The sequence below is a fragment of the Salminus brasiliensis genome, chromosome 7 (genome assembly GCF_030463535.1).
Source record: "Salminus brasiliensis chromosome 7, fSalBra1.hap2, whole genome shotgun sequence".
Taxonomy (NCBI): domain Eukaryota; kingdom Metazoa; phylum Chordata; class Actinopteri; order Characiformes; family Bryconidae; genus Salminus; species Salminus brasiliensis.
The window spans coordinates 32,095,017-32,109,759 of NC_132884.1; the positions used below are offsets into that span (position 1 = coordinate 32,095,017).

A 14,743-nucleotide genomic window follows, 5' to 3' on the forward strand; every position below is an offset into this window, starting at 1 on the left:
ACAAATTTGTACGAAACGTGACCAATGGAAAGTCTAAATTTTTAGGAGGGACAACATTCCTGGAGACACTCATGCAAGGTAGAATGACCAGTTTCACCTATAAGGAGGTAAGTGACCAACATTTAAATGGCTTAAGTGGAAGCTAGCATCAGCCAGGCTGAAGTGAAAAACTGTAGAACTACAGACTGTATAGACTGCGTCAAGGCTATATTAGGAATGTCAGAGGACTCTCAATTAAGAGAGAAAATTCTACATCACAACACTACATCCCTGTGCAATGACCTCCTGTTGAGTGACAGACTCAGACCCTAGGACTTGCTTTTCAGCTTGTTTATCCTGAAATATAGAAGCGTTCAGTTGAAAGACTACAGACTTCACATTCTCAAATTTCACTCCTCTGCTCTTGTTTTCAGGATATATGAATTACCATATAGTTTGATTTATTAAATTGAATTCTGGACCCTAAAGAAGAACAAAAGTCCTTCTCTGACCAGACCACTAAATCAAAAATAATAAGAACTCCAACATCTAAAGAACTAAACCAAGCACTACATGATGAGACATGTATAGGTGCACCTCTCCACTTATTGAACTTATTGAACTTATTGAAATCTCAGGTGGCACAAACAATCAAACCTCATCTATAAAAAGAGACAGATGGAGTGTTCTAGCAAAGCTTAGCAAGCAAACACAGGCAGGGTACCACTGTTCTGGTAAACTACCCAAACTAAAGCACACACCAACACAGGCGGTAATCGCATACACAGACTTTGGGCCCTGCAGGTAAAACACCCCCAACGCAGAATTCCGTGCAACCTTCAGCCCCCTTGGCTCCAGATTTGAAAGAATAGGCTCCTCCCCATTTACTCCAGCCAGGGCCCTCATTGGTCAGTGGTCCTCATTTGGTTTACGTGGCTAAGCAGGTACACGTGTGGAGGGAGAGCCAAAGTGAGCGGCAGATATAGCTAGGTGCTAAAATGCACAGTAATCACACGTTTTGAGAGCGAACAGTTTAGAGATCAACATACCAGACACAGAATTTAAAATACCTACAACTTTAATAGGGAACAGCACACTTCACAACCTGAACAAATAAAGATATAAAACCAAAATGCACTTGTATGACTGAAGTATCTAGACAATCCCACTCTGGCAACATGTTCCTCACGGTTTAGCTAGCCAGGATAAACCACGTCTGAATAATCTTGGGTGGCGTTTATGTTTATATAACTTATAAGAGCAATATATTGTAGTTCTGGCTAAACATGAAGTTAAATGTTGCTTATAAATAATTAATTAAAGCGACGAAACTCTCTATAAAATTCTCCCTCTGTCTAATACATGTACGGCAACCGCAGAGGGACATACTCTGCATTGACGTCATTTTAAATATTAAATCAAATAATTAAACTTTTAATAAAAGCTTTTTACAAAATGTTCACATATATAGCAAAATATATTTAGATAGCATTTGTGAAATTTTGGGTGAACTAAAGAAAGTCAACTATTAATACTATTTATACTATTAATACTACTTATTAATAGGCAGTGGTGGCTCAGTGGTTAGAGCTCCGGGCTGTCGATAACAGGGTTGTGGGTTCGATTCCCGGGCTCGGCAAGCTGCCACTGTTGGGCCCTTGAGCAAGGCCCTTTACCCTCTCTGCTCCCCGGGCGCTGGAGTTGGCTGCCCACCGCTCTGGGTGTGTGTGTGTACTCACTGCCCCTAACACATGTGTGTGTGTGTGTGAGTGTGTGTTCACTACCAGATGGGTTAAATGCGGAGGACACATTTCGCTGTACACTGTACAGTGACAAATACGTGCACCTTTACCTTTAATACTATTAAATTACAGTATCAGAGTTCTTCTACTACCAAAACAACTTAACAACTACACTTGACAAAGCTTATGCAGAGTATTCTGGTGAAGTTGTCTGTCTTAACCCTAATAACTATACAGTACTGGTCACAGGGTTGGTTCACCAAAGGCAAGAACATTGGCCTGCTAACGGCTTCCTGTGGCGTGCAGCTATAGTTTTGCTCATAGGCAATAAAGTTGTCCACAACGGGTTTGCCACTCTATGTGATAAATTACGGCATGTCGCTTATAATGGCAAGCCACTGCATGGCTACCCATTCACCTTCACTCTGTAGTTATTGACTGCAAAGCTTTTCCCCATGGGAAAGAATGGATGTATTTGGATAAAGGTTTGTGTAACCCTTGTGTGTTCATGACTAGAAAGTAATACACAGTAGCAGTGTTAGGTAAAGGGTTACTTACCAGAATTTGTTTTTACTTATTCATGACCTCTATATTTGGAGGAAAATGTACATATGGCAAAATGTATGAATCACAAGAGCAGCTATTTAAAAAAAAAAACTCTTTTTCTTTCTCTATTTTTTTTTAAAGAAATGCAATTTAGACCTAAAAATATAAGTATGGCTACAGAATGAGAACAGAACATCAGAGGCCTCTAAAACCCAAGATAGACATCAAGCATGATGAGAAGATACAATATAATCAGTGTTCAAAAGTGCAAAAATAAGGTTCTTTAAAAAATAAGCATCTTTAAACACCTTTAAACACCTAATTTTATTGAGTGAGTGGACAGTGAAAACCATGTCTTCTAAGATGGTGTAAGACTCCGCAGCATATCGAGCAAATACACATGTATAAAATCTACACCAACTCAGTCGTCTCCTTTGCATAGACTATGACAGCAAGTGCAGGCAACTTAGTCTGTACAATCAATACATCACAGTGCACAGTAGTAGGTAGCTTGTCTGACATCACTAATTGATACAAGTTTGCTAAAAGGCACGCTTACCCCCGCCTGCATAAAGAAAGATATTGTACTCTTCATTAACATGCTACATGCTAGCAAGAACAGGGCTGTGTCATGACCGTTACAACTGGTTAAACATTTATGTTGCTCACAGTTTAGCCTGAATGAATGCTTTGCTGGCTAACTTAGTTAAATCTAAAGTTTTACAGAGGATCTAAAGTGAAGACTGTCAGTTTCATATTTAAATATCTATTGCCTTCATTGTTGCGGTCAGATGCCTTATTCTGACACAGTCACATTCATACAGTGAAGTTTGTGAGTAACGGACCATTTGTGGTGTTTGGCTTTGTACCTCTGTACAATTAATGTCAAATGAGAGAACCAATAGTAACTGGACAGTTACTACAACCATTTTGTAGCTAGACTTAACATAATAACAGAGCTGAAGACAGTTTACATACAAGAGAACAAAAAAGATAAGGTCTATCATTTACTCCACATACAACATTTACATCTGGAGTTTGCTGCGGTCGTCCTTTGACTTAAAGAACAAAGGACAATGTGTTTACCCAGAAAAGCAGGCCACCATGAAGCCAAAAAAATACACTATATAGACAAAAGTAATGGGACACCTGCTCATACATTGTTTCTTCTGAAATCAAGGGTATTAAAAAACATTTATCCTGCTTTTGTTGGAGTAACTGTCTCTACCATCCAGGGAAGGGCTTTCTGCTCAATTTTGGAGCATTGCTGTAAGGATTTGATTGCATTATGCGACAAGAGTGTAAGTGAGGTCAGGATGTTGGATGATCACCACCTCACCTCACCCCCAACTCCCCAACTCATGCCAAAAATATTCAGTGGAGCACCATCCATCATTCCAGAGAACACAGTTCTCCACTGCTCCACAGCTCAAAGCTGGGGGTCTTTATACCCCTGTAGCCCATGCCTGGTTCTAAGCATTGTGCTAATAGTTTCATGTTTATCTACTCCAGAAACTCCTATTCTACTGGCGATACTTCTATATAGGGGTTACACAAGCTGAATGTGTGTGCATTTGCACATTTGTGTCAGCAATGGGTGCAACTTAAAGTGTACATTTGACTACAATAATGAAGTATTAATAAAATAATCATATTTATATTTAACTCCACTAGAGATCATTTTAAATGAGCCATAAAGAGACATAAGTGAAATGCTAAAGGTTTCAGTCCATTTCTCTCTTTCACTCACAATGCAGCACACATCAGAATTTGCATCAATGGTTATAATCACATTTAGTAAATGTGTTTTTTTCTCGCTCTCACTCTGACTCTCTCTCAGCATCAGATTACTATAAATGTCAATGCGAGGAGGCTGGTGCCTAGCAGATCTCCCAGTGCAGTCAAGTAGGGGATTGAGAAAGTATCGGGGTCCAGACCACAGCGCCACATCAGCCGCACCAACACATCTGCCACGTAGAGCAGTATTAGCACCTGCAGCATGCGGGAAGGGACAGAGTGAAAGAGAGCGAGAGGGAGTGAGAGACATAAGGAGAGCTGTGTGCTGTGAAGAAGCGCAAAAGGCTCTAGTTTCAGTCACATATGGCTCCTATTTGGGGCTGGGTGTAAGCCAGGCCTTAGTAACACTAACAGCTTTATTACTGGCACACATAACACAGGACGCCAAACTGCTTTACTTTGTTTCTCCATTTCAAAAATCACCCACATTTTTTATACCAAAACGTAGTGTTCCATTAGAGCTTAGAGTAGAGCTGCTACTGTTATTAACCCCTGAACACTCAAGGCTTATTACACACTAAGGTGTATTATTCAGAAACTAGGACTACTGTAAAAACTAGTGGGGCTATTATTGGATAATAGAATCGTTGGTGGGCAGCAGAATAGGTCAGTACTAACTGTTGTAGAACATAATGTAACCAAAAAAGTATATAGAATCTTTTGAAAGTTCCAGGCCTCCGACTCACTCTTAGCCCCTGGAATCATTCAACATCCCACACCTTATAGCTCCTGTATATGTGTGTGTAGGTGTGTGTGGGTGTGTTTGACTCCTCACCTGCAGCATGGCGGCCAGCAGGTAGCAGCAAATGAAAGCAGGGGTCATGGCGGCATGCCCCCCCTGCAGCAGGTAGACTGTATAGAGGAAGAGGATGTGGCCTGGAATCACTAGCAGCAGCAGAACTCTAGCAGACGTGGCGTTCACTCCTAAACACAAATATATAAACAGTAAAATACAGTAACACACACTGGATACCATCGTGAAAATGGGACTGCCGGGATCTATAAGTAGTCTCCTTCCAAATCTTGGTCCTTTGGCTGGGCTCTAACCTGAGGAGCAGAAGATCATGCCAGGGTGAGGGCAGCGCGCTTTCATGCTGGGGGGTAAGATTTTTGGTGCACTTATGCAATGCAGGTAAGTAGAGATGCGGCTAGCCTGGATCCCCACTAGGTTCCCACCTATACCTGAAACAGAGAGAGAGAAATTGTCATTTACTAACTGTAAAATTAGAACTGTAAAACAGCAAACACTGGACGCACACAGTGACAGAATTGATTAGCGTCAGGCACTGCATGCATTTTATTATATTTATTCCTCCGAAAAAAAAGAAAATCTGGTTGTAAAAGCCATTTAATATCCGTTCTTCAGTTTATTTGCAAATTCCAGAGGTTTGGAAGCTTTTAAACAGGGTCTTCATAACTGAAAACGAGCTAGAACATCTCAGGCTAGTTGGAAATGATCCTGCCCTGAGTTGAACATAATGTGGAGTATAATGTGGAGTAACAGTGTTTAGGACGGAAGTTGCCTAATAAGGGTATGTCTGAGCAGACCAAACACATTCACATGACTGTTCAGCTCTACAAGCCAAGTCATTCTCTATCCCTCAGCCTATAGCGGATCTGAGACAAGTGCCAACAAGATTAGCACTGTTTAAGTCTGACCCCAATGAACTCTGGGTGTGAGGAAAGAAACGAAGGGAGAAGAGAAGGGGAGAGGGAATAAGAGAGAGTGAAAGAGAGTGAAAGAGAGCAGAAAGCCTGAAGCAGAAAGGAGAATGAGAGCTGCATGAAAAAGCAGTGGGCAGAGGCAGCATATAAATAAGAGGAAGGGTGTGTGCAGGGAGATTGCAGGGTGAGGAACCGAAGGGAAAGGAAGTGGGCATTGTGGAATGAAAAAAGAGGATAAACTAAGAAAGAACTACCAGTTACTAGAGCACTAAGCAACAAAACCGAATCATAAGTCAATGCAAAGAAAGGCAGAAATGCTAAACTAATCATTCACAGAAAAAATTGTCCTTGCTTTCTTCTCAAAGCAGACGCAAAAATAATTAAGAATATCAAGAGAAGAAAAACCTATAATGCCAAATCTGTCTGAGGTTCTCCTTCAGTTCCAGATTTACTAACCACATAGAAATGAAGCTCCGTCTAATCTTCTGTTCAGAATGTAAGGCCCTGTACCATTAGTCACCACTGCATCCTCACACTCCTTGTTTGTGCATGCCTGCTAAATGTGCATCGCTAAAGAGCAGGGGTGTACAATTCCAGTTCTGGAAAGTCTTGTTTGTCTCCAGCAAAGCTTGGTACACTGTTAAAGGGTATAAGTTCATTGAGGGCAACTGTGAAACTTTACTGTAGGTCTGGAGTTGTGCACCACTGCTGTAGGGTGTACCATTTCTTTACATTTCACCAGCACAGGTGCTCACTAGTGCCCTCTTTATAGACTCAATGCCCCCCACCTCGTAGGTGCAACGTGGGCAATTACCCATGCTCCACAGTGATTCAGTGATGTTCCTTGTATAAACTAATTCAACACTACAGGAAAAGAAACTCTTTTTCTAGGCATGAGAGTTCAGTCTATTATCGATTAATATCAAGATTGAAATGGCTTTGCGGGTCATGTATCTGAAAATTCTGAACTGTTTAACTTGTCATAGTGATATTTATGTTTCATTATCCTTAAACATTCCCTTATGCACTTATCCATTTCAGCAGTAGCACAGCAAAAATAGCAGTAACTGTTAAATCCAGTGATGTGGAAACTGTGGTATTTGTCGTTTAAGCAGCAGTGCTATATACAGGTGAAGGAGCACACTTCGACTCATGTCCCAGTTCTGCTCTAAACTCTCAGATGCCTTAAATGCTCCCACCCCTTTTACCCACCCCATGACAACTTATAAAAGTGCACTTTCAAGAGGGGCTTAGTGCTGAGAGTGAGAACTGGGACAGGGCTTGATTAGCTTTAAATACTAGCTTACTGACACAAACTACAACTATACACTAATCCTCAGGGAACTAAACACTGATTATGTTCACTGATTTTAATAAAAGGGCAAAAATTCTATAATTAGTATTATTAAATAATAGAAATTGTGATTAATAGTAAGAATTAGTTCTCCACTGGTTCAGCGCTATTAATTATTATATATCATCTAGTATTTCAACTCTTCTCAACTTCTTATCCTTTTGTGTCTTTTTGTCTCTATTGAGTGGGTTTGTCCTGAACATTTTAGCACTGAGCATTGTATTTGATACATGACAGATTACACAGCCACACATTTGGGAAATACATTTGCAGTCCAAAGTTGATGGACCTACCATTAATGATGGGTGTGAACACAGCCATGCCTTCAAACTGAGGGTCGCTTACAGTCTGATCCAGAATCAAACCTCCTGCACTGTGGACACACCAGATAATACACTCCTTACATACACATCCTTGTGATGGTTTTGCATAAGAAGTGTGTCATTTTATTGATGTGGCAATGCAACTTCTGTTCAATTCAAACCTTTATTTAAATTAGGAATGAGGGGAGCACTGAGGGGGGACCATGAAAATGAAACGTTCCCATGTCTCCCTGCATTTGAATAATGGTTTGAACTGTTTTGTACCCATATCTTTAAAATGACATGCTGGAGGTTTATAGACAAGCTGTTATCATTAGCGGACAGAGCAAGCATTGCCTACAAGTCATTACCTGCTGATTAGCATGGCAGCGATCACAGGTTGCCAGCCAGACCTCAGCACCTCTCTGACTGGTGGATTGCGGCGAGTGAAAACCAAACACAGAGGGATCAGTAAGAGGAATATGGCACACGTCACTGTAGACACATACCACAACTCTACAAAAGAACAGGAAAGTGTCAGTTAAAGAGAGGTAAGGGACAGTTTTCCAATTTTCTAACTGTAGTTTTCTGTCACTGCTGGAGAGCTGTGTGATTACATCCAAACCATGCTTAGATAATTGTTCCATACACCTAAGTGTCAGAACACCTATGAAGGCCACAGTATGTTGAGACAGAAACAGTTCTGCAAAAGCGCCCTGCAACATGTTGCTCTCATCCTCTGCTGCCTTCTAGTGGCTGGACACTAGAAACACTGCTTCAATAACAGTGATCTTTTTATCAGTCAAAGTTGTTAAAAACCTCCAAGAAGTGTCGTTATAGTCTATGTATATGATATCCTAACATCTACATCTCTTAGACAGAGAGGGATGTTAAAAGCTAAGACGTTTTAACAGGATCTAGGAAAACTAGCCTTTGAACTGGTGGAACAAACTGCCGAATCCTGCAAGCAGTGAGAGGGTGATGAGGTCCCCAAGGCTGGCGGCAATAGGTGTGGCTACATTATCAGGGTTGATTCCCACCTTCCGAGATCCAATGATAACCCCCACCATGACCAGCCCTGCAAACACAGCATAGACAAACAGACCCAGAGTTTAGCTGCTGTTCTGCTGTAGTGTTTGACATATGGCTAGGTTTTCAGGTCACGATACATTATCCTTAAGAGTGATGACCACACAGAAAGATATATAAATATATACACAATTATAAAATAGCTGTAAATGCATAAACATACACACATAAGAGTACAGCTGTGTCAGTACAATTATTAATATTATATATTAACTTAATATAAGATATATTAATATCATGTTTATATATTGTATTCCTGTTCTACATTGGCACTGAATGAAAAAAGTATAAAGCATAAGCTGACCCAAAATGAGAGCAGCAGTGAAGGCTGTGGTCACTCCACTAGCCAACAATACAGCAACCTGCTGAAGGTCCACTTTGCCCTTACTCAATGCACCCAACATGACTGCAACCAGAGATGCCAGAAACCCCACCGCTGTGGCCTGCACCTGTCTCAGAGAATCATAGATATGTTATGTTGGTCATGCAGCTGCCATCAGTAGACACTGGACATGTTTGCATGTGTGAGTGTGCAGCAGGAGAGAGAGACGCACCTGGATAAGGGCCAGATTGCTGGACACTATTAGTGGCAGTTGACCAGGGATGTCTAACAAGCCTATGTTGGCCTGAAGGAGGAGACAAAAACAAATAAAACTGTAGATTTATGGGAGAAGGACAAATAAAGTTGAATGTATGTTTAGGTAATTACATTCTAAGAAACTCTGGACATTTTTTTACATAGTTTGATGTGTTTTACTTCCGTTTATACAACAGTTAGTTCCGGCAACCCGAGACGATTGGTTAAGAAGTGTTCTAACTTTTTTCACAAGCACTGTATCACTCCACTGAACGCAGTTAAAACAGCAGAACACAAAAATGACCTAAAATGAAACTATAAGGGTAAAAATAAGAATACACTATAACAGACAAAAAAGAACTGAGTGGGACAGGGAGTTGAATTAGTTGGTCTGTGTAAGGAGCAGGAGAAGGAGCCACAGGCTATGTAGTGAACGAGGTTCCTTTCTGAGCTTGTGCTGCTTGTTAAGGAACTATAATTTGGCGGAAGGAACTGCTACCCTTAAAACATATTAAATACCACGTTCACGACTCAATATGTTTATTTATGTATTTATTTTTATTTCGCGAACTGTTGTATAAAAGCAATAAAACACTTGAAGTTGTGTTATGGTGAAAAACCAGCACAGGTGTGATGAAATTCGGGATTCTGCTTCATCACAGCCCCAGAGCATAACACCCCTCTCGTGTTGTGTTGCTTAAGCGAACGCCATCAAGAGTCACTGATTGTATGATAATAACACTGTGGAAATCAACTTTTGAGCCTGTAAATACGACGTGATTTCTGTTCAAGTTCAAGTGGTTTGGGTTAGAAACAATATGGACGCCCTGGGGAAATGTTTTTGGTTACTTCCGTTTTTGGCATGTAAGGAGAGATCGGGCACATCTGGCTTTACTACAGCAAAACTATGAGCTAATGCTAGATCAGCAATGTTTGATTCAGGAAAAATTAACAGTAGCGTGTATTTGTCCTCTTTTTTTCCAGATGTGGATGAGAGTAACCCTTTCTTTAGAGGTCTTTATCGACACTTCCTCAATTCGGAAAGATGGGGCATTAAAAATCTAGTTTCTGGTTAATAATAGTGTCATTCTTGTGGGTTCACCTCATAAATATGTTATTCCCAACACGATTTAAAGGCAGTATAAGATCAGGACAAGGGCGTATGGTTAGGCCCTACACTGGGTCTAATTCCTGTGCCTGGTGATAAAGCCAGATACAGGTTTTTGTGATGTTTACATTTCCCTTTGAATGCCACTGGATCCTCGGGATTGTTTGGTTGTTAACAAGTCAAAGTGTAAATTTAGGGACGTAACCTTAAATAACTGACACCATAAGAACGGCAACCTCAACAAACTACCCCAAACAAACCGGCCAGATTTGTGCAGTGTAGTTCATTCTAAGACAGTAAATTGTTTGGGATGAAAAGGACGACAACAACAACATAAACCTGGTTAAATGAAAGAATACAACAAGGTGCTTCCTGTTTGGTGCTGGAGAGAGCTCACCTATTGATTATTCATGATTATGTCCATGTCACAGTTTATACGAGACAAGACTAAAAACTTCTAATATTAAACATAGTTGATTTTATTGGAATATCAAGAATCACGAGAAAATTAATTCAGCTATCCTGACCACCTTATACTAAGACTTGCCTTGTTTTATTCTGACACTGGACATTAGTCTGCAACAATACAATTCCTTGAAAAGTTGTTTAGTGTAACACGAGTAAAAGTAGTAAAGTAGTATAGTAAAGTATATTAAAACATTTTAATAGCTATATTTGTTATATAATAGTTGCATTCTTGTTGCATACATGTAGAAATATTCACATTTAGGTTGGCCACTATTACGATCTCATATTACTGATCCAGTAATCAGGAGATTAAATGTTACAGATAAGAACCCAGTGCTACCAAGCTTGAAACACGTGTTAACTACAAAACCAGATATCAGTGATATTTTGAAATTCTGTCATACAAACATCTAGTTTTGAACCATTTATCGTTCCTAATATGAGCATGACCCTGAGTACAGAATCACAGCTCTGTGCGACACACTGAAGCTAGCTAGCTTGCTGTTGTTAGCTCTATGGTTCATGTTTACGGCATTAGCTCACAGTTAGCCCGTTCGTTCACCGCTAGGTTTAGCTCACAAATAGCGCATTAACTCACTGCTGGCTTTAGTTTGTACATATATAAATATAAAGCTTATTTATCTCAGTTAGCTTATCTGTTCTCATTTGTTAGTTTTAGCTCTCAGTTAGCACGTTAACGTGTCCTTAGCTGTAGCTAGCTCCTGGATAACATGCTCAGTGACCCAGATGGTCACGCCGTGGTCATCACAGACAACACAGGTACAACTCTTCAGACTGTTTGACCGGAAGTACCATATACTTATTTATATAGCCACAGGACTATGTGTTATTGGAGCGTCTTACTGCAGTTCTGCTTTAATAAGCGTATTAGCTAAGTAGTGGGGTCAGTCTATTAAGTTTAATGGCGTTAATCACAACACTATTCTTTATAATTCTGATTAATCACACGTTAAAATGCTGGCTAGCACTTAAGAACAAGTAAATGTATGGTATGCCTAACAGACTGGCTGATGGTAGTGATGTCCATTTTTCTTTTATAATATCTTAGTGTAGCTTTGAGAACTGTAGCCTCCGACACGACGAAGCTTTAGTAGAGGCAGTAGCGCTAATGCGTTACTCGGCTCTGTAAAGAGAGTGACCTACGGGAGGAAGCTGGGGCCAAACGTGGGAAGATTTTAATATTTAAATAAATATTAAATAAATATTAAATATTAAAATATTTTTTTAAAATCGTGTGCGTTAACGTTGACAGCACTACTGTTAACATAATGCACCTTTCAGGCACTTCACTTTTTACTTCTTTTTTTTGCAAATCAGAATTCGATTTAGGACACCATGATATTGAATCTCATTATACATTTTCTGAATTGTAATGCTTTACTGTTGTGCTTGTTTTGCCTGATTTAAACTTGGATTAAGTGATATTATACAACAAAACAAACAAACAAACAACCCTTTCCAAACCACTTTCCAAAACCGTGCCATAACAAAATGACTTACTGTGATTATACATTGTCATCAACTGGGGACAAGTGTCTTGTAACACCAGAGATAAATTCCCTGATGTCATGTGTTTAATTATCGTTATATAATTGTTTCTGCCACACAAACACTTAAAAACTATTATATTCTACTGCTACTATATACTACTATATATAAGTTACTACTACTACTACTATATTCGAAGTTATTTTGGAACATTTCTATTTTTGACACAATGTAAAGAACTGCTAGATTCAAATTATGTCAAAAAGTGAAAATGACCATAGTGACAGTGGTGATATTTGTATGTATGTGTGTGTGTGTGTGTGCTCACAGCTGTGGAGAGTCTGGATGCTAGTGTCATCTCTAGATTTCCCTTCAAGCCCACTAGAGCAGGAACCAAGATAAAGACCTCCGAAGTTTCCTTAAACATGTCCCAGTGCTGAAATACATTTGTACAAACGCACAGACACCTACTGAATACAGGTTCAATCAACAATACTTTTTAGTAAAAAGAAGGACGACATAGTTATGACATAGTGGAATATAGCTATGAAACAGAAATGTTCTCAGTCTTGCTCACTCAATCATAGGCATAAAATATATACTTTTACTGTGTCCATGAGCATTCCTGCAGCCACCATACCGAATCCTGCCAGAAGGTATGGTAACAGCACCTGAGCAGTGATTCGCGCAGAACTCTCTGGAAGGTAGCAGCTGGTCGAACGCGTCAGCTTACAGGTGAAGCCTTGCAATTTCTGTCCAACATATCTCAGCTCCAGCTCAAGATTAGTAAAAACCATGGTCCATGGAGTCAGTCAAATGATGAGTACATCAGCTTTTGTCCTTCATGTCAGTCCCTGAAACGGGGTTCTGTGGTAGCTTTCTAGTAAAGGAAACCATTGGAAGGCTATGATGTCATAATGAGAGAAAGCACAGAGTACTATGACATCACACTGGAAGAATGGAATGCAATAGATATGTCCTGGGGAGGCGGTTTTTATCATTGATACTCAGAGCAGCTGAAGCTTCTGGAGCTGCTGCAGTCGTTGAGAATATTTTAGATGTCCTTGCTTCAGAAAGCCGACAGCAGTCGGCCGCATCTCAAAGGAGAACAGTTTCTTGGGGGATTCAAACGGTGGAGCACCTGTTGATTCACTGCTTTTCCCATTTTCCTGCTGTTGTTCTGCTCCTTTGCCATTTTCCATCAGCTGCTTTTTAATCGATGCAATTTGTTATTTGTTATTTTCAGGTGCAGATTTGGTCGTGATCTACAGAGGTCACTCCCTCAGCGTACATATGCGTACACTCACATGGTTGTATTCCCCTTTATTTCCCTTAATATTTGCAAAAACTACATTTTGGTTACAAACTATATTCTGAAAAAAGTGATGCATTGAATGTACCTAATTCAGATCTACATAATATCTGCACAGATACACACAACATTCCATCAACACAATTATGTCTTTGTTTACACACTTTTGACAATTATTATGATGCTGTATATTTCAGGCTCCCATTTGACTCAAGTACATTCACTGCATTGTTTTTTTCAGTGTACCACTTGCCCCCCTCATCTCAATTTCAATCTGTCTCTCTCTCCACCACACACATACACATTCCCATACACCCTCTTACACTTCACCCGTTAGCAGTCTTGCCACAGATGGACTCCTGTGAAAGCCACAACGCTGTCTGGGTTTGAAAAAGGTTCTGGTGCGTTGCGAGAGAGACACCCAGAAGGCAGCCAGCTTCTTTTCTGTCGAGTGTGTCCTCCGCTGATCAGCGGTCACACTCTGCAGCAGGTCCCCCCTCATAATCTCGTAACAGAGAGACACACACAGAGCACTGAGGCAGGTGCAGGCAGCCGCCGATCCTGCAAAGTTTAAACGTTCAAAATGAAAATTCTCCTCAAATAATCGGTGCACTCATTCAGTCTCTCCGTCAGAGCCGATGTTCCCGGTGGAGTGGCCAGAGCTGTTTTATCCAAGAGATATTTAGAGAGTCCTGAAGTGACGCAGATGAAAGAGAGCGCCGGGTGGTCCTCCAGAGGTGGACGTCTGTCTCGTTTTCCTCTCTAGTTCTCTCTCACTCTGTTATTTCTGCCTCTCTTTTGCTCTGCTCTCTCTCCTCTTGGTGACTCACAATGTGTGTGGGAGGAATGAGGTGGTTGACTTTTCTGTCTCCTTCTTTCTCCTCTATCTGTTACAGCACCCCCTTTGTTATCAGCGTGACGTCCTTCCTCCCTACCTCCTTAACCGTTTTTTCCCCTGCAGACAGGTGTCCAGCGACATGCGCACCCACACGTGGACATTCTCAGGAATGAGATGGAATCATCAGTATCCTTTTGTGACCTTTCTTATTCCGATATGCCCTTTAATCAGCAGTGCCTCCTCCACATCTAATGAGCTGTCTTTTGTTAACAAGTAAAAAGTATGGACTGTCCTCTCTCACAGTTAACTCCAGAGGACAGCTGTAGGGCAGTGGAGACAGTGGACAGTGACTCAGCACAAATATGAACCTGATTAATGACGTAGGAGTCTGTAACATGCTGTCTTCTCCCCCTCTGCAGGTATGAGAATTTGTTAAGTGTGAAGAGGTACCTCATGT

General features: G+C 40.6%; 1 protein-coding gene across 1 annotated transcript; it reads right to left on the bottom strand.

Annotated features, from left to right (window-relative positions):
• Nucleotides 1-2,594: 2,594 nt before the first annotated feature.
• Nucleotides 2,595-14,382, bottom strand: LOC140560278 (solute carrier family 41 member 1-like). Its single transcript, XM_072684614.1, has 10 exons — nucleotides 12,739-14,382; nucleotides 12,465-12,572; nucleotides 9,029-9,100; nucleotides 8,779-8,923; nucleotides 8,317-8,463; nucleotides 7,757-7,901; nucleotides 7,377-7,456; nucleotides 5,112-5,246; nucleotides 4,840-4,988; nucleotides 2,595-4,259 (listed from the first exon to the last, which is right to left on the bottom strand). The coding sequence occupies exons 1-10, from the start codon at nucleotides 12,931-12,933 to the stop codon at nucleotides 4,110-4,112; spliced, it is 1,326 nt and encodes a 441-aa protein (XP_072540715.1). The 5' UTR covers nucleotides 12,934-14,382; the 3' UTR covers nucleotides 2,595-4,109.
• Between the last annotated feature and the right edge of the window lie 361 nt (nucleotides 14,383-14,743).